At 37.5% G+C, this 21,273-nt stretch overlaps 1 protein-coding gene across 5 annotated transcripts in view; it reads left to right on the forward strand.

Annotated features, from left to right (window-relative positions):
* Positions 1-2,838: 2,838 nt before the first annotated feature.
* ADGRG6 (adhesion G protein-coupled receptor G6) overlaps positions 2,839-21,273 on the forward strand; it is a 128,593-nt gene continuing 110,158 nt past the window's right edge. For 4 of the 5 annotated variants that reach the window (XM_016132693.2, XM_016132695.2, XM_016132696.2 and 1 more), the window contains exons 1-2: positions 2,839-3,240; positions 10,492-10,592. In XM_016132693.2, the coding sequence (XP_015988179.2) occupies positions 3,239-3,240; positions 10,492-10,592 (103 nt within the window). In that variant the 5' untranslated portion in view covers positions 2,839-3,238. Of the gene's footprint in view, positions 3,241-3,551; positions 3,661-10,491; positions 10,593-21,273 lie in introns of those variants that run through there. The other variant, XM_016132694.2, reaches the window with a different exon arrangement.

Raw genomic sequence — 21,273 nt, forward strand, 5'->3', positions numbered from 1 at the left:
GTAAACTTCCCGAGTTCATAGTGCTGGTTAAGTACAGAAACAAATTTTGAACCCAGGTTTTTGCATTAAAAGGCCATGTAATTTTCTCTGCATGCTTCAGTTCCCTAACATGTTCTTTCAAAGAAAAAGAACAGATCTTAGTTTGAAGACAGAAGTACCAAAATAAATAGACTTTACTAATATACTGATCAACAGGACATGCTACCCCATTGAAATATTTTAGTTACAATTCATGTAATTGTACAGAAATGTCAGTACATAAATTTATGAACATCGAATGTAAAACAGCACAGGTAAGTATACTACTCTTATCTTCTAGATATACATATATATATCTACATTTTTTTCAATTACTGTGGTGGCTAATTTTACGTGTCCACTTGGCTGGGCCACAGTGTCCAGATATTTGGTCAAACATTATTCCAGATGTCTCCATGAAAGTGCATCTGAATGAGATTGACACAAATTGGTGAATTTTGAATGAAGCAGATTGCTCTCTATTACATGGGTGAGCCTCATTCGATTAGTTGAAGGCCTTGCTAGAACAAAGCCTGACCTTCCCCAAGCAGAAGAGAATTCTGCCAGCAGACTGTCCCTGGACTGAGAGGCAACTCTGCCCTGAGTCTCCATCCTGCTGGCTCACCCTGTGGATTTTGAACTTGCACCTTCACAGTCATGGGAGCCAATTCCTTAAAGCTTTCTCTCTATATCCATATACACACCCTGTTGGTTCTATTTTTTTGGAGAACCAGTTATTTATATTTCTTTGGATTCCCTTATGCTTCCTGGTTTCTTCTAACTTTAAAATTCTCTATGTGGAACACCTACATGTATGAAATTGGAAGTGGATCATTCCCCAGTCAAGTCTTCAGATAAGACCACCGCATTAGCCAACACCTTCACGGCAGTCTTGTGAGAGACACTGCACTAAGCTGCACCCATATTCTTGAACTTGAGATCTGTGAAATAATGTGTTCGCTTTAAAAATAAATTCCGTGAGTGGAACTTAAATTTTCTGGAGCTAGCCTGGTGTAATAGAGACTATTTTGAATGTCAAGACCTGGGGCCTAGCTCTTGGTCACTTCGAGAAAGTTCATGCAGATCTCATATTATTATTTGAGTCTCATTTCCCTATCTGTAATAGGAGAGGGCTGAACAGAGCAACTTCAGTTTCCCTTAAGTGCTACAATTCAATGTCTCTATTAATCATACTGTTTATTCATCAAAATAAATACCGATAAAAGTCCCGAGAAGCACACACCCTGGGTGTGGTGGCGGTGTTCCAGCTTCCTTCCTGCCTGTAGCTGTCTGTGCTCAGGTTCTTCTCTACCTCTTTCCTACATGGACAGTGCCCTAGCACTAGCCTATCAATGTCACACAACTTTTTTGGCTCTTCTGTGTGTGGCCTGTGCGTGTAAGCACGTGCGTGTGCCCACAGTTCCGACTGGGCTGCTCTGGCTCTGGATGTGTATACAGTTTTGGCGTGTGAAGTGTGCTCTCTCACATTTGTGGGTTAACTTTGACAGCACACAAGGAGAAGGGACCTCATCTGCCCTATTTTGAGTCTCGGTGAAGCAGCAGAGAGGCGCCAGGCAGGAGGGTCCCAAGACAATTGTGGGGCAGGCAGTTTGTCACTAGTCCTGCCCAACTGGGCTTTCCCTGAAGCCTTCGGCACCCACTCACACCCCTAAGGCTGTTTCCAGGTCACATCACAGCACCTCCAACCAAAAATGGTTCTTTCCAGAAGGGATTTGAACGACTCAAGCCAAGGGCAATGGAAAGGCTTTCAGGTGTTACCACTCCCTGGGGGATTTAGGTGCCTTTAAACAGAAGACAAAATTCTAAGCCAAGAGGACGAACCTATATTTGTACGAATATAGATGTCAATCAGGAGAAGGTAGTGGGTGCACATTTGTGATGGGCGCGGTGGTGGGCATTGGTAAACTACACCTGGCGCCTGCTCGGCCACCTCTTCTGGCTGGTCTTCATTCTTGGTTGGAGAAGGGCGCGTTGGGGGATTCAACGACTCTATCCCCGCAAAGACCAAGAGATGCGATGGTACTGCGGTGGCTGAGCGTGCTCTGGAGACAGACAGACTCGTCCTCCACGCTGAGGATTAGAAAGAAAACGAGCAAGTGGTGAGGGAGGGGTACGGAGAGAGAGAAAGGGGGGAGGAGGGAGAGGAGCGGGGCGGGGAAGAAAAAAGGTAAGAGAAAAAAAGAAGACACAGAAAAGGGAAGCGAAGGAAAAAAAAAACAAAACAGAAAAGTAGAAGGAAAGCAAGGCGGCGGCCTGGAGCTTGGTGGAGGGGTCCCGCGCGCGGACTCGGGTGAGCGCGGCACCCCGGCGGGCAGAGAGCAGACGCGCACATCCCCGCCTGCAGCCCGAACTTCTCGTTTCTCGAGCGGACGGCTTCCTGGGCTCGGGGTTCCCGGATTTCGGGCGAACACCTCGTCCGCTCCGGCGCCTGGGAGCTGAGCCGGGCTTGGAGCCACTCTCCCACCCCCACCCGGCCCCGCGCCGCTCTCCTCCCTGCCCGTCCGGGGAGCGCCTGTGCTGTCCCGCAGCGAGACTTCTCCGTTTTCTGGCGACCCTGGGTGGGGCGGCTGCGCCCGCGAGACTGCCCCGCCGCCGAGCCCCGAACCTGGGGCCACCCCGGGGCCGTGGGGGCCCAGCCGGGCGCCGCGCGCCGCGGGCTCAGCCGCACCTGAGCCCCAGTGCCCGCCAAGCCTCGGCGCCGGAAGCGCGGGCGTAGTGGACCGGCCCCCGGAGCTGCCCGAGCCCGCGGGGCGGGGGGCGGGGGGGAGGAACGAAATCCACAAAGGGGTGACCACGTGCCGCCTCACGCCGGCGGGGGCGAGGACCTGCCAAGGGGGACTTCTGCAGCCGCTCGCCCAGCCCAGCCCAGCCCAGCGCACCGACAACCAACTGCCTCCACCTTCTCGTCTCAACTTTCCTTCAACTTTCGTGTAAGGAGGAACCTGCCGCCCCGCCCGCCCCCTCGTCCCCGCGATCCGCTCTTGAACCCCGCAGGGCCGGCCCTCCACCTTGCGCCGCCCTACGCGCGCGCGGGGAGCCCCGATGAGCTCTCCCGCAGGAGCGTGAGCGAGGGTTCGGCCGCCGCTCTGGGCCCCGGCGCCGGGGCTTCTCGCGTGGGGACCTCTGAGCAGCAGCGCTGGGCAGAGACCGCGGACGATGACCGTGTGGCCCCTGGGAACCTCAGCGTAGTAATGCCAACATGTAAGTTTCACCTTTGCGCTCAGATCGCCTTCACACCTTTACCTGCATCCCTCCACCCCCCACCCCCTCAACTAAATGATTCTGTAAAGACTTCGACCGTATTGACAAAATAAACCGGTTTGTCTTCAGTTTGCCTCCCAGGCACTGAGGAGCGAGCTGGTATTGCCAGACAGTGCTGTGACATGTGTGTGTGTGTGTATGTGTGTGGCTGCCTTTTTTTTTTTTTTTTTTTTGGATTCAGGGAGAGGTAAACCTCACATTTGGGCGGTGTAAACCATAATAAAAAGGGCAGGGCTTCAAGAATGGGAAAGCGTGTTTTCAATTCAAATTAAATAAGGAATAACAGGCAAGGCTCCTCCATCCAGGGCCTTGCCCTGCCAAGAAGGCGCTCTCCTGGATCGACACCTGGGGGCTTGGAAGGTACTGGCACGCTGAAAGAATGTTGACTTTACAGATTGTCACCTTTGACTGTAGAAGTTATTCTTGGATCTTTGGGTTATTAGAATGGTTTAAAAAAAAAAACTCGCAGAAAAGGTTCTTGGTTGTACTTTGCAGATTACAAAGTAGTTAAGGAATATGTCGTTTATGTGATTGGGTCTGTGAGGAGGGCTTGTATAGAATTAGAAATGATGGTTATAGGGCGAAGAAAAGGTTAGAGAAACCTAATAGGTTTCGTATCGATAGATTTGTCATCTGAGTTGGTGAGGTGCCTCAGAGCGACCCCATGAAAGGGCCACTGAGCACCGACTGTCCTTCCAGGATAGAAAAAGGGAAGATTGTTCTCAAAAGGACCAAGCTTATTTTTGTGGCCAACTCGAAAGTTCTTCTAATATGTAATTTTACCTCTGGTGTTTTGTTTAATCTTTAGCAGACACCCTGATAAACATTTTACTGCCTTCCACTAACGAATAAACAAGAGCTTCTAGAAATTGATAATCGCCCTCCCTCTCTCAACTAATGGATCGTTATTTATTCCCACTTAAATCTCCTCTTGTACCTTAATACCCTGGAAAAGACATACCCCTCAGACCAGGTCTTTCCCTGCCTTGGACCTTCATCTCCCAGCCTCCCCAGCATACATTTTTAAAATGAGAAAAAGAATAGTGCCCCAAGCCTAGCACTCTGTAGATCTCTTCCTGGTAGTGAGCAGAGTAATTAGAAAAGAACCACTTATTTTTATTAAGACTCCATCAGAGTAATTCCACACCTGTGAGTTTTAAAGTTTCATTTATCCCAGTGGAATCATCAAGGTATAGCCTGAAATCGTTTAATTTGGGATATAGCCGACAGTCTCATGTAAGAGTTGTTCTTATATGAAGGCAACACATTTTGAATGAATGTAAGTTTGTTTTAAACTTCAGTATTTTCATGAAAATATAGTAGGGTTTTTAACAGCAGGTATTTGTCTAGCTTACTTTCAACTTTCCTATTTTATTTCCTTTAAAATAAAAGATGTGAAAATGATCAACAGGTATGGAATAATGACCTGATTATGAAATTGTTATATAGTCCATTTGAATTTCCACATGATTAAAAAATCTTATATCATAGAGTGAAAACATGAATATTTAATCACATAAAATATAGAGTTTAGTATCCTGATTTGAGTTTCTTTATTGCTTTATTTTGGCTGAAAGTGTTTTCCATTTCTTGGCAGATTATAACTTTTTTTTTCCATTTTATTGTTTATAATTCATATGGAATGGTTTAAAATAAACTGATTCTCTTTAGATATTAGTATGTTAGAATATATGGAAATAACACCAACCTTTCCAAGGTAAATATTTCTGCTGTCTTCTTGAAAAATGTTAAAATGGTGAACATAAACTATATTATCTTTTAAATTTTAATTTTAAAAGGTTCAAGTATATAAGCTATTTAAGCGTAGTTTCTCCTTACTCCTTGTGGAGAAAGAGTATATGTTGTGACCCTCAAATTCTGAAATTACAAACTTTTGTAAATATATTCTGGAGTTGTAGTGACTGCATATTTTTCATACCCTGAGAAATTTTGTAGATTTAACAAGACTTGCATTAATTGGTCTCAAGCTGCATGAAACTACTGTTCCATTTATGGCTTATATAAATTACATGACATTGTGTTTTTCCGATATGAATGGTGAATGAGGCCATTGTCCCTTGGCTTATGGGAAATATTAGAAGCTTGTAGTTGTACTGCCTAACTGGACACATCACTCTGATTTCTGGAAATAATGATTTAAAGAGTCAGTTTATATATTAAAAGTAAACTGACAACTGCTTCCTTAAACCTGACCATTTTTTCTAACTGCCCATTTGTTCTAGAGTTTATATCTCAGATGGGATAGTCAAAGTTTCTAAAGACTATTTAGACTTTAGACTAAATAGAAAAAGACTGTTCAATGTGTGTGGCATGCTTGGGCAAAAACCGTATCTTTCCATTTTCATTTCTAGCTGAATGACCTTTCATTATCTACATTGGATGCATACTTAGTGATGGAGCCGATAACATTTAAAGGACATTTCAACTGTAAATGAAAATGCCAATAAAACTTGAGTGTGGCTACCTGAGTATCATCTTACTTTCTTTTTATAAGTATTACTCAGGATGGAATTATTTATGTTCCCTCAAGGAAATCAAGGTTACTTCAAGATTACTGTATTTAAAACACTTCTAGCAAATATGACAGAGGCTTAACATATTTAGAATAGAATTGGTAAAAAAAAAAATCACAAATTAGCAAGAAAAACATTTATATTGTAATAGAAAACTGTGCAAATAACTTGAACATGCCAATCCAAATAAAGGAAATCCAAGTGAGACACTACTTTTACCAAACTGTCAATGAATAAAGCAGTGATGTTCAATAGTGACAAGAGTGTCATAAGATAAATATTGATACACTTCCATGTAAATGTATATGTGTGCACTTATCTTTATTTAGAAATAATTTTAAACCTACAGAAAAGTTGCAAGAGTGGTACAAAGAATACCTGTATGCTCTTACACAGAATCACTTATGTAAATATTTACACCATTTATTTTATCATTTTTTTCTCTCTTTCCTCCACCTACCACTCTGTGTGCAAGTGTGCACATATACACACACAATTTTTTTTTTTCTGAAACATCTGAAAGTTAAGGTACATCGGGGCTCTAAGTTTTATTTTTTTAATTGAAAATTTTATTGAGATATTTATAAGTTCACAGGCAGTTATAAAAATAATTTAGGTAGATAGTGGTTTACCCAGCTTCTCCCAGTGGTAACCTTTTGTAGAACTGTAGTGTAATATCAAAACCAAGATACTGATACAATATATTACCTCTCTTTTTTCAGATTTCTCCAGTTTTACATGTACTTGTGTGTGTGTGTGTGTGTGTGTGTGTGTGTATTTCTCAAGTTGACCTTTTAAATCACCTTACAGTACAAGCCAGTTACACATGTTACAACTCAAGTAAGGGTCAAAGTCAGTGCAGATTTGCAGAATCAATCTTTCTGCCTTTTTTGAAGCCAGAGTGAATGGAACTTAAATCACATAACTGGAGTAATAGAATGTGTTGCTTAGGATCAGGAACATGATCTTAATCAGAAGAAGAAATATAATTATAAGCAGACTTGAATAAACCAAATTACCGTTGTTTTCACTCTAGAAGAGTGAGGATATTCTCTTTGCAACTCCTCACACCCTTTTGTGAAAAGATTTGCCATAGAAATAAAGTTGGGATATGGAGAATTAAGTTAATTTTAATTACTGCTGGTATCAATGGAACTAGTACCATATTAATTTCTCCACTAATTTCAAAATTTCCTTACTAATTTCTCTTTCAACAATGATGTTTAGGGGAACCGGTAGGAGCAAAGAGATGGAAAATGACAGGTTTTTTAGATTATTTCAGTGATGTATTCAGATTAAATCACATCCACAAAGCATTATAGCCACGTTTAAAATGATTCTTATAAAAGGGTTAAATTCTCAAGCTTCCTGAGACAGGACTCAAGCATATTGTATTTTGTAGCCCATACAGATTGAAAATGAGAGCGAGTTTGCAATAGAGATAGCTTGGTTCTCAAAAAGGACAGGCGAATTGGAAGCCAGGTGACTCTGGGGTCTTTTGGCACAGTCGCCACTGACTATGTGTTGTTGTGAGAGTGATTTAGCATCACAGTTCTTTCGACTGTGAGATGATAGGTTTTAGCGTGTAATTTTGAGATTATTTTCAGATCATAAAGTCTGTGACTCTCTTAAAAATATTCTTCCTCTCTTCAATGGAACTTTGAGTCCACAACCCAAGTGACACAAGATTGTACTATGTTTTTTGTAGTTCCTATTTAGAACCCTAGTAACCCTGTTCAGGATTTTTCCATTCTTGTGAGAATGTTGTTTAAATCTCAGAGATGTGTCTTTGCTAAGTGATCCCCTGAGAAGACACACAGTGCTTTCCTTCCTCTGTTCTATTCTTAATTTACTTGTTTCTATTCTTCAGTAAACAGTAAAGTGGATGAAAGTTGGCATGTCATATGGTTTATGTTTGGTTCTAAGTGCTTGCCCCGTCCTAGGTTCCTTTTCTGTGCAAAATTATGGCATCTTGAGAACTGGAATGCATCAAGCCCTCTGTTGTCTGCAGGCAGATTTGTAAAACAGCTTCAGGTTTACATGTGGAATCTCAAGTGTGAAACCTTTTATAGAAAAAAAAGTTGTGTGAGCACGTGAAATAAACAGTATTGAGTATTGCCGAGCTAAAGAACATAATTCTCTGAATCTTGTTTAGAGAGCATGTGAACTTAAGGGGCAGCTATTATTCGCATATTGATAAAGGAGAATTGTCACATGGCACAAAAATTAAAACGCTAGCATTCTCTTGAGCTGATACTCCTTTCCATTAACATCTGTAAGGCTGGCAGCCAGGTTTGATTGGTGCACCCCTTTATTTCTCTGGGCATCGTTTTTCTCTGTGAAGTGAGGTTAGACTTCGTCTTTGGTCCTCCTAACTCTAAACTTCTTTGGATATATAACTGTGCTTTTGTCTTAAAGTCATACTCATTCATGTTCAGCATGAATGGGAAACACCTCATTTATCCAGAATCAAAGAAAAATGGACCTATTCTTCCAAATGAGTGAACTTTTCATGTGACAGTTTATCATTTATCCTTTTTAAAGTTCTAACTAAGTGCCATGCAGTCTTATCTGTAGTACTTTTTGGTGAATATTGCTTTATTTACAGAAGAGGAAATAGGCTCAAATTTAAGTACTTGGCCCCTCGCCCACAAACCACACAGTAAACAGAGGCCCCAGCATGCAACTGTGCGCTATTCCAGAGTTCACATCCATTGTTACTATGATGATTTACTAAAACATATTGCTTCTCATAAGCACTAACACTGCTCTCAATTTCAAATATTTTGGATGAAGGTATTTGAAAACATATCTTTTATACAAAAAGCAAAACCCAAAACTACTCTTCAGAACCTAGCATTTCCCTAAGTTAGAATTTCCATTAGGCGCTGAATGATGCTGGAATTTCTAGTTTGGTGAATGTGACAATGTGGCTTTAATATCAGACACTACTTGAAATTCCATATTCATGGCTGAATGAATGATCGATTTTATTTCTGTTCTCAGAGGCCACAGAGTCAGTTGATCAGTGTTGGCATTAATCCTATTGTTCATTCTTGTTTAAGTCTTTTCTTTTGATTTCACTGTTGACAGAATGACCACACTTCTATTAGAATGCCTAGGATGGTGGTAATAATAATAGCTGACATTTATTGAGTGCTTACTGAGTGTTGGGCATTGTTCGCAGAAGATATCGTCTGATTTAATCATCCAACAACTCTGTAGACAAGATTCCATTGCTGTTTCTAATATATACAGGTGAAGAATAGGAGGCACAGGTGGTCAAGTAATTTTGCAAGGGTTGTGTAGTTTATAAGTAGCAAACCCAGGTCTGTCTGAGTCTAGAGCTTATTGAACTGCTCAGCTCCACTTATAGGCAGATATTTTTCAATAAACATACTGTCGGCTCTTAGTATCCTGAGTTTTTCTTCTGAGAATTCAGCCAACCTCAGATGGAAGCCAGTATTTCTGTCTGTGTTTGGGAATGTGCGGATGTAGAGGGTGGACTATGCATTGTCCTACACCAGTTTCTATAAGGGGCTTGAGCATCTGTGGATTTTGGCATTCTCGGGAGTCCTGAAGTTAGGTTTTTTGGGAGTCCTAAGTTATGCACGGTTTTTCTACTGCACAGGGATCAGTGCCTCTAACCTCTGGGTTGTTCAAGGGTCAACTGTACCATGACCCTAAAGTCTCCTATAATTGCCTCTCTTTTTAGAAATAAAACAACTCTCAATTACCACTTGTAACCAATGTAACCAACTAACTCCCTTTGGGTATTTGAGATCTGGAGACCTCTTACAGCTGTTTATTTGTCTTCCTGCCTCACGACTCTCTTTCTCACTGGTCCATTTAGGGTGCCTTTTGGTGACTGACTTTTACACTTGCTGCCACCTTCATTGGCTTGCCTCTTTTGTTGGGACTGAGTCAACAAAAAGTATCAAACCATTGTTTTGAGCCAAGATAATGTGGCTATTCCTGTCGAAATCATCATTAAGTCATCATTTTGAGTTTAAAGATGAGACCGCTGTACAGAGCATTATTTGAGAATTTTCAAAGCACCACCCCTCATTCTAATGTCATTTATGAATGTTTGTAATACTTGGTGTTTAAAAATGTTGATAGACACATAAAGTACTTAATCTTTTTGGATATTAGTGTTTCGGTGCTTCACTTTAGGGGAAAGATTGCTTAGGTAATTTAATTTTCGTTATCTCCATTTGGAAGCAGCAGATACTAAAAAATGAAAATATTGCCTTAAAGTCCTAATTTCTGGGAAATTTTAGGTGATGTAGATATATAATCATCCTCTTGCTACCCAGATGGTTATGTGACTGATGACACTGAAGGCCAAAGCTGAAATCGCTTTATTTTTTTTTTTTCTTGAACTATATGACTATTTCCCCATCTTCATGCAGAGATAACCTATTATATAGTCTCTGGCAAAGAAGGTGCCACCAGGTGGCAAGTAAAATAAATAGATTTTTCTTCTCTGCCTAATTGGCCTAAGAAGGTGATGAATTCATCATCTTTATTTGGAAGCAAGACTGAAAACGGTTTCTATTTTCTGGTTCCTGCTGGAAACCTATACATTTACTATTATTGTCCTAATGCTTTATTGAATTCTAAGTGTCCTGATTGTTGCTTTCTTCCACTGCAGGATGTTTCACTCAGGTCGAATGTGGAGCTGTCATTGGAAGTGGAAGCCAAGTTCTCTTTTGTTCTTATATGCTTTATATACTGTCTGTGTCCCTCACTTAGGTAAGTAAGACTTTTTCTTTTTCAAACCCCGAATTTAATAATGATTAAATTGCCTTCAGCATAAGTGTGCTATTTGTTTAAGTAACCTTAGTTGTTGCCATTCTTTTCCGTATCTACCCTTACAGGCTTTTTCTGTCCATGGCATCTCATGCCTTTCTGACTTTTGTGAGAATATCGTTACTTTGATCATTGTTTTATTTTCTAATAAGTATATTTCTTTAATCTTTGCTGCATTTTTTAGCTTTATTTATTTAGCCCATGTTGAGTGGTGAGATAGCTACATATCTGACATTTAAAAATGCACTAGCTTTTGCTTCTGCTATTGAATAAATATACAGTACTTAATTTTCTCTCTTCAAGTTTCAATATAGTTATTTATAGAAGGTGAAGTATAAACTTTGCTATTTTTATTTATCCTGATTTTATTAGAATGTGTGAGACAGGAATTTGATATTAAGTTTTTAGACCATCAATTTTATTTAGTTGACTTAAAATGATATGTAAAAGTTAATTTTAATTGCAGTATTTTTGGAATTAAATATCTAATTTTCTTAATTAACATTTTTTCTGAACTTTAAAACAAGATCCTTTTAGCTGTTGTTGCAAGCTAAAATTTTTATAAACAGCTAATTATATGAATAAGCCAATCAGAACCTGAGGAATGTGAATGAGTTTAAAAGTAAATATTTGTTATCTGATCTTATTACTGAGCAAACTGTACTTCTCTTTCATCTATTTTATTTTACTTATTTTTTTCTGCTTCATTTATTCAGTTTATTATATTTTCCTTTATAATAAAATCATTACTCATAAAGTCTTATGTATTTATTACTTGAAATTTAACCAAGATGTTATACATTCCACATTTATAACATGTCTGTATATTATTATAAATAATACACTTATTGAATCATAGAAATAGATAATCTGCTAAAATTGCTTATTTATGGGTCAGGGAATTCAACTTGTATTTAATATATAAATACTTTTTTCCAAGCCATCTAGTATTTTAAGTGTTTCAGCTCCTTACTTGGAAAATCCCTGGCGCTGTTTAATAGTTTCAAAACAAAACTGATCTTTGACTGACTTGTTTTATGTATTTGTTTCAATTTTATTATAAAGTCATTCTGTTACTTTCATTTCCAGAAAGTGGAAACAAACTTGTAAAGAGATCTGAAAAGTTCACATACATTAGATTTTATGATTTGATTGAAATATTTCTTAACTTTCAAAAGTGATCCTCCAAGAACCAATTACATGAAGTGAAATAAATTATGAGGTTAAAACTAGTTGAGGTCTGTGAACTTTCGTTTTTGTTAGGCCATGGCATTTGTAAACTTTCAAGTCTCCTTCAGATCTTAAATTGGGACTTTTTAGTTGATATATGTGCATTTCATATTTTAATCATTTGAATAAATGAAGTGAAAGATGTGTTTTTAGGCTGATTGGAAGGAGTCATCTGTGCTAGGACTAGAGAGAGGCAAGAGAAGGGACAAAGGATACAAAATTTAAGGAGGCAGTCATTCTCAAGGTCATAGGAATGGGAGTACTTACGTTTGTTTTTAAGTTATTGTTTCATAGTAGAAACCTTTCTTAAGAATTTCTTTCATTCCCCAACACTTTGTGTGCATCAGGTAAGGCTTTGTGGCATGGCTACTATGCTTACTAATAAAGCCAGAAGTTTTTGTATCTATATATCTGTAAACATGATTCACTTAAAATGCCAGCACTTTACACATGAATATATGAACTCACAAAAATACTTCAGGGGGCTATTATTGGCATTTTAATATAATTTTTTCCTTGTAAGTAACAATGTAGGGTTCCTTAAAATAATATGTATTAAAACTTTAGAGACATATAATTTTTAAAGTTCTCTCTTTAAGAAATACCACTCACTGTATTTTCAAGGCCATTTAGCGCTTAAGTGTGATGTTATATCTCTATGTATGCACTCTGACTTTTTTCACTGCTCCAGGTGACCCCTGGAGATCTTATTGAGTTTAAACGCTTTAAATGGTATCTTGATGCCAATGTGTCTTAAATCCATGTCTCAGCCCTGGCCCCTTTCTTGACCCCGGAGACACCTTTTGGATTGCTTATTCTCATTTGTACTTTAAAATAGGCATCAAACTTCACATGTGCAAACAAGATTCTTTATTTCTACCTTCTTAAACCCAAATCTACTTCGTTCTCAATCATTACAGTCCATCTGACTATCCTGCTGGTCTTTCATGCTCTCACTGTTTTCTAGATAGATCAGCCTTTTTAGTTCAGATGATTAAAAATTAGAATCATTCTTTAATTTGAGTAATAGCCATAGTTTAATTCATATAACAGAATTGCAACATTAAATCTCTTAGTAGATGGGTAAGTTAACATTTGTAGGTTCAGAGGGCATTTACAAAGCAAAAATTATACAGAGTTTGTGTCTTTTGGGATTTTAAAAAGTAATGTAGCAAAAGAAACTTCTCTTGACAAATGATGAATATAACTTTTAAAAAGAACTGCAGTGAAAGAACAGTCGATCATTTAAACTGGTCCCACAGAAGTGCAAATTACAAAACCTGATTGTTTTCTAACCACTAACTTGACAGTATTTAGAAAGTTCGATAACATCTAGTGTTATCATGGAGGTGGGGAAAGGCACACACACACTAACACTGATGGTTCTGGCTTTTGGGAAAGTAATTGGGCAAAATTTTTTCAAAATTAAGAACGTGCATTTTCTTTGACATCATTCCTACATGTAGGCATCTATCCTTTGAAATTAAAAACAACAACAACAACAATAAATACATAGAGAAATATGTACCAGTATGTTATCTTTAATATTGTAATAGCAAGCAGTCGGTAAAAACTAATTGTTCATTAACAAGCAAATGGTTACATAATTTTTTTTACATTAACTATGTGACATACTGTGCAGTCATTCAAAGCAATGTGGTCAAATTCTGTATATTGGCCTGGAAAGATGTCCATGATGTTGTTAAATTAAAAAGCAAGTTGCAGGACATTATACGATTATCCCAGATTTGTAATAGTTTGTCTTACAAAACTGGGATGTGTTGTTTGTATGCATTTAAATAAGACCCTATAAACATATTAATAAACATGGAGTGATACACACCAGGCGTCAAAATAGGCTATCTCAAGAACGTAAAATCTCAGGGGCATAGGAAAGGTTATCTCAGGGTTGGAATAAAGAGAAAGGCAACTCTGAATTATTTGCCGCCTTACAATTAGCATGTATCACTTTAGTACTTCGGGGAAAAAAATTATGATAAAATTCTTTAGTTTTTAAAAAAAAGCCACATTAAAAAAGTAGACAAAGTATGTATATTGTAGTTTTCTGTTAGTCACTTAACCATTAACTCTGGCTCTTTCTTCACTTGATAAGAATGTCTAAAAGGTGTTTCAAATAATAATCTCTTTTTATGTAGCGTGACACTCCATGACTCTAAAGACGAATGATGATATCTCAAGCAGACAGAAGGTTATGGCTTCAAGTAGAGTAGGAAACAAAGAACCAAGAGCCAATGAATTCCTAAGCAACCAGGAGCCTGTTTCCACACAGATAGCTTTAGTCATGAGCACTGAGGGGAGGAGCCTCCCTTCTCTCCTGAAAACCGATGATATCAGCAGATTATTTCAAAGCTCAGTGTTATTCTGATATCTATGATACATCAGCTAAGAGGGAAATGTTTCTGAAAGTACAATCTGGCTTGAATTGTGTACTTTCTAGCCCAGAGCACAGCACAGTTCTGGAAGGCAAATGATTCGGCAAAAGGAATCTTGTGCTGTTTTTTGCTTGTGTTCATTTTTCTTATGATTATAGAATGAGCAGTTATTCTGTAATAACAATTACATTGCAACCTGTATTTAAGTGTTAACCATACCATTTTATATATATTTTTATATTTGACCAAAAGACTTTCAAATAAATAGAAAAATTGTGCTTTTATCAATCTGTCAGGTTATTTTTTAGCCATTTTAGTATTAATATGTCCTTAAAATTACTAAATAAATGTATGTGAAGAGTCAAAAACAAGGCTCCCATTATGCAGACTATCCTTATCAAGTGTGAAAAAGAGCCAGGGTACTGACTGACTAACAGAAAATTTTAATATGTAGTGATAATTTTTTTTTTCAGTCAAGGTCAACGTGCTCCAAATATTTGTCTGAAGCTTTCAGCTGAAGGGCTGTTTTCCCATTCTGTGCTTCAGATTAGATGAGCCAATGTAATTGAGTCAACAAATCCTAGAAAGTTGTTTACATAAGTTTCTTTGAGGCATCTTTCCTGATAATTTCCTTCATACACATTTGAGATGATCTGAATTCGATGTAGGTACAGGTGAAATCTGACACTGGAGCCATAAACTCAATTACATAGATACGGAATAGGGATGACTTAACTTGTCATCACAGAGAATTTCAAGTGCCTAAGCAGTGTGATGAGGCCACAGATAAAACTGATACCCATTGATGGTATTGGGAAGAGAGGGTGTGGGCAGAGTCCTACTCTTCACTGGTCAGATCACACTGGTCGCCAGCACGGTTGTCATGCTGTAGAGAGAGTTCGTAACAACATATCCAGACAGGTGGGTCGGCATGGTGACGGGTCTCAAGCAATCTGAGGAATGTTTCCAAGCATCTCTGTCTCCTCTGTGTTATGTGAAGCCTCTGCGGGGTAGGCTGCAGCTGTGGACTCACGTCCTTTGTGTCAGCCACAACACTGTTGCCTTTGTGTGACAGTTTTTTTTCTTAAGGGTAAAAATCCTGATAACTTTAATAAACAATGAGAGAAATGGCATATTTACTTTGAAGTAGCGAGGTAAGTAGGAATAGATAATGATCTTTAGATAGTTGAAGTAACAGACTCATTCTAAGTATCTCAAAGAGCAGAATTAGGACGATTGAGTTGATGTTTCCACATCAAATGATTTTCCTGGTAATTGGTTGCCAAAAAATAAAATCAGCTGTCCTTCAAATTCCTCCTCATCACAGAAATCTGGACACAAGGAAGGAATCTCAAGATTGAAGAAAATTTTTAATAAAATCTTGAAGCCTTCTTTAGCCTACAGTTAAATCATAAAATAAGTGTATTACGTAGTTTGTGTTTTTTATGTACAGAATGCCATATTGTGTCTATTTGAACCCCAAAGTTTTACCTCAAAAATTTCTTCTGTATACATTTCTTATCAATTTTAGCAGATAAATTTTGTACTGAATTACAGGTTGGATAGGCAACTTTCTTGCACACCTGGGGAACTCTAGACTTTGGGAGGAATGAAATAATCTGCAATCTTCAAAATAATAACTTAAAGATTTTTTTTTTTAATTTTCAGCAAGTAGAACATGTGTTTTTGGCTTCATTCTTATTAAGATCACAATATCAGAATATTCAGTAAGTAAAGAATGTGGAAAAGAACAAAGTTAAAAAGAACTAAAGAGAGAGAAACTTATTCTGGATTTAGTGAGTAAATATATTTTACAGGATTGGATAGCAGAGGAGGGAACTATGGAGGTTAGATGAGAAAATATATTAATCTCGCAATGAGCATGAAGTTACAATATTACAAACATACTTCTTCCTCTACTGAACTAAGATGATTAAACACCTGAAAAGAAAATAAAGCCATTTGCCAACACATGGGTGGTAGCTGTCACCAGTTTAGATTGACCTTTTCAACCGTTTTTGGAAACAAAGTACATTTTTAAAAGAATGCAAGAGTCCAAAAGAAACTATGTTGCCATCATATTTCTATGGTTAAGACTAATTATCTTTATTTTTTAAAATGATTAAAAATGTTTACAGCCAATTAATACTTTTAGATGAACTCCTTTCTCAGGAAAACAGTTTGAATTATGATGCATTACATGTGAAAATATCTTGGTTCACAGTCATTCCTAAACCAGCTTCCTCCCAAAATCGTGGTTTAAAAATGATATGCTTTTTTAAAAAATTACCAAATTTTCTTCAGTAAATAAACTGTTATGAGTCAAAAAAAGAGGCCTCCCACCAATATATGCTGCTGCAAGCTTGGTGTTACTAGTTTAGATAAAGAGGGAATGTGTTTGCACTAGAGCCCAGGTAATGGATTTTGTCAACCCCCTTAAAATTCAGAATTTTTTTTCCTCTTTATTTTTAAAATTACACTAATCACTATTATTGGTCTGGACACAGCTACAAGAATGAACTAATGCTCATAATTTTTGTAAATCCCCAAACAGAAGGACCTATTATGAAGATTCTTTACCTGGTCAAAACTTTGAAGAGTATCGTTAATGTAAAAATGCAGATCTGAAAAAAAGAAAATACTCTGGGTGGAAATATTAATCACTGCTTTTAAATACATCCATAGTTCCTTCCTTCATTTATGTATTTTTTTTACCTTAAATACATACACAGAAATATGGCATTACGTACAATTAATATTGGCCCCTATTGAATATCAGGAAGTTTCGATGGATTACTGGCTTTATTAAACAGAATTTGAAGGTAGAGGATGGTAGTTTTCTAGTCATAGAGATTTTAGTGGTTTCAGTAGTGATACTATAAGGGGGAAAGCTAGACTTTTAGAGATTTTTTGCCTTGGTATTTTTTTTTTTTTTTAAGAGAGAACGAGCTCCAAGTATACGCACTAAGGCATGGTGGAATGTGGCCTCCACCTCTTCCTGAATTCTCTTAATCAGATTGTCTTCTGCCCGGCTCATCAGAGCCCAATGTTAGCTTTTTACTTAGACTGCTAATCACATTTCTTTTTAGAATGGAAGGTAACCTGAAAATCTGTAATTTGTAGGATGTTTATGACCACAAATACTGTTACAATACTGATGCAGTACTAATATTTCAATAAACAGTAAGGTTTGTGGTTCTTCTCTCAAAGCCATTGCTATCTAGGACTTCTCCCTTCCGGTTCAGTAAGCCCTGATACCTTCCCTGGTGTTTGATTAGACCTCTCATTACTTCTTGTCGTTTTACTTGCTTAGGTCGCACACACACATATTAGAGAAGTCTGCCTCTTTTTGCAACTATTTCCGAAGAAAGTTCTCTAAATTTGTGTCCGTTTCTTCTTTTTTAATTGAGATATAATTGACTTATGGCGTTTATTATGTAACCATTTCTTATCTTTAAAGTGGCATCTATTTACAAACAAGAGGCTCTGATTGTGCTGACACAGAAGAGGTTGTCAGTACATGTTTAGCGAGTGAGTCAAATTGCTTTCCGAGCTGCTCTCCTGTGACTTTGAATTTCCCTTAGCAGGGTGAGTCTAGCAGATCTAAGGGTTAGGTGATCTTAATCAACGTCTTTTTCCTTCCCCCAATGTTATTAAAGTAAGTTTAACATTTGCCAGAGCATTATAGTACTTAAAGGAGTTATAGAGAATGGAGAGTTAGTATTGTTACTCTTAGACACATTTGAAAGCTAGGGCTATGTCAATGTAATATTTGAGCATTGTGTATGTATGTACATGTATCAGATATTTTCACATATACATCAGGCTCTTTTCAAAGTCTTGGCTATGCAGAGCTAAATTATGGTCCTTAATGTGAAGGCATTTTAGGGTTGATGGGGAGACTGACATGAGTCAAAGAGGAAGCACTGTGATACATAGTCTTAAAACAATTGCAAAAGTCTAATATAATCAAGGAATAACAGAAGAGATGTCAGAAAAGTTTTCATGGAGGAGGTAATGTTAAAACCGCTTCTTATAGCAGCAGTGATGAAAAAAAAATTTACAAAATGGTATGGCTTCCTCATTGACCATTTGGAGAGCAGTCCCTGCAATCAGATTAGGTGACTAGCTGTGAAAACTGGTGCATCTTTGGGAGTGGTTTGTACCCGTTGAGTATCAGCCCTGATGAAGGCAGAAAGCAAGAAGATGGAAAATGGGTCTGGAAATGGAGAAGGGCCATCTAAGCAGAAAAAGGGGCAAGGGCAAATGAGTGAATTCATTGAGAATGATTTTGTGGAAGGATAAATACAACAGGTCTTTAAATAACATCCTTCCATTCAATATCACTTTGTTATAATGTTGATACAATGCCAAAGGACCCTAACTCTTGTTTATATCGATTAGCCTATGGTAAAATGAATTTCATTATACACTTTCGTTTAAAGTCACAAAACCTATGGATGATGTTAAGTGAGGACTTATTGTGCTTCTTGTTACTAGAAGAGAGTGAGGAATGAACTTAGGTATGTAGGCCAGACCAAGGGACTATGCTGATGAGGTCAGATGAGGGATCCCAGCCCACAAGACGACATCGACATGTCCCCACTAGCTAACATCTAGTCAGGTATGTGTAGTCAGAAATGTTTGGTGAAGGAAGCATTAAGAACTTCCTTAGGGTTATAGTTTCGTAACTCAGTGGCAGAATTCTCAAAATTTTGTTTTGTTTGTCGAATCTGTAGTTTTTGCTATTTCTCTTTCATGCCATTTTGCCTCAGAAATGGCAGCTTGCCTTGTCTCATTGGCGAGCAGCATTAATATGCATATTGAAAAAGGATATTAATAGAACTTGAGGCGCCCTTGAGGTCTTCTCTTTCTTGCTCAGGCACATACGTAGTTGTGACCAAAGGTTGCTGAATCTAGATTGGAAATGAATTAATTCTTTATCTTTATAACTGCTGCCCCCACAAATTCTGATCTCCACCTCGTGTACTATACACACTCCTTAGTCATCTATCTGCATCCAGTGTTTCTGTTAAGCCACAGCTGGAAACATGCCACTACCAGGATTAAGTTCCCTTGAAGATTCTCGTTGCCCAGAGATAGAGTCCAGAGCCCTGAATCTATGTGATTTCATGGCTCCCTAGCTTTGTAATGCTCTATCAAGTGCCAGCCAAGTAGTAGGGTCTCAATTAAATATTGAATGAGCATAAAATTGAAAGAATCGATATATTTTTGTTAAGCAAAATTAAGATTTAGCTACAGATATTTAATTATTTGAGAGAAGAAATTAATACTTAGCATAGGCACTATGTTGAATTTTAAAAACTAGTGAGTCAACCTTTTTATCTTTGTGAAAGGCCGGCTATTTGAGAAAGAGAATTTCATAAAACCTTACAATAATTATTTGTGCCAAAAGAAGAAAGTGGTCACTCTGAATGAGTAAACTAACCAGAATAATATATTTATTCTTACTTTCCAAGGGCTGAGCTTCTTGTGGAAGCACCTTTTTTTTTTTTTTTAAGTGCCAGACTAATCTCATCACTATTAAAATGTACACTTAAAAATACCTATTTTTGTTGACAATAGAAAAAAGTTATTATTTTCTAAATTTTTTCAGTTGTTTCCCCCATTTCCCTTTGGGAAATCCTTCCTTCAGTTATTCCCATTACCACCCGTATCATAATTTTTTTCTATCTCGCTTTATACCTTCCCCAGCTCAGCCTGCAGACGTATTCAAAGCAAACAAAAACCATCCAACTCCCCTCGATACTTTTGTTCTTCTAGGCTATCTTTTTCATTCCCTTCATTTTCAAATGTCTTGAAAGACATTTAGGTTTATTACTTCTCCACCCTTAAAAAATAGATTATTCTGTTTTGGGGATGCATTGACAAGTATCAACTTTGTGTGTGTGTGTGTGTGTGTGTGCGTGTGTGTGTAGGAAACAATTATGTTATGGCTTTCTAAAGATCTCCTGAGTAGTCTGAACTCGAAAAGCATTTATTAAAAATTTTTCTTGAAAAATAGGTAGAACATATTTGCTTCAATAACGTTTGTTATTAAGGAGACAAGAAAACTCTTTATAGAAACTGTTTTAGGATAAAATCATGTCACAAAATGAGATGACTAATGATGTAAAAATTCAGTCTGTTTACATCTAACTTTTAGACTATACCTTTTTGCATCAAGGTTTTCATATTTTTCAAATTGTTCCTTTAGGTGCCTCTAACTTCCTAGCAGCTTATATCACTTCTTTGTTTTTTTTTTTTTTATTTCTCATTTAAATCAGATTTGCATTCTGATTTGCCTAGTGAAATCTGTTCCCCATTTCTATTTCTTTCCCTTTGAATTTTTTTCCATATTCCTGTATCTGAAAATTTTCTATGAAAAAGTTACTAGGATATTTATTTCAAAGTGATTGGTGGAAGCAACGGAAAGACTTATCTTTATATTGTCTGTCCACTGTGTATGCTTAGCTTTATTTTATAGCAGCCTTTATCTTCATTATATTTGAAAACAACATTGATCTGGGGATTTGGGGCAAATTTACATTTAAAACTTCCAGTTGTGGGCAGCAGAGATATATAAGATATAAAAATTTAGTGCTGTAAGTCACAACTTATTGTTTTGGACAGAACATGCAGTTCATTAGGCTTTGTTAAAATAGAAGTCTTTTAGCTCTTAAGGCAGAATATACAAACTAAATGGATTTTTTTCATATGGAAACAAAAAATTAGATTTGAGATTTAATAATAAAATTGGACATGTGTAATTTTGTTTTCCCTATTATTAAAGGAGAACTTTTTATTTTTTCAAAAGTAGGAACGAAGTTTCTTCTGAGTATTTAAAATTTTAGTAATTCTAGTCAGTAATACAATCAGAAACTATATTATGGGCTATTTCAGGCTAAAAATGCAAGTGAATCCTGTATCATTTGAAATAAAAATGTGCTTTTGAAAAACATTTAAAATAATTTAAACACTTTGGATTTTACTTAAACTTG

This window comes from Rousettus aegyptiacus, unplaced genomic scaffold (assembly GCF_014176215.1).
Source record: "Rousettus aegyptiacus isolate mRouAeg1 unplaced genomic scaffold, mRouAeg1.p scaffold_m13_p_1, whole genome shotgun sequence".
Classification (NCBI taxonomy): domain Eukaryota; kingdom Metazoa; phylum Chordata; class Mammalia; order Chiroptera; family Pteropodidae; genus Rousettus; species Rousettus aegyptiacus.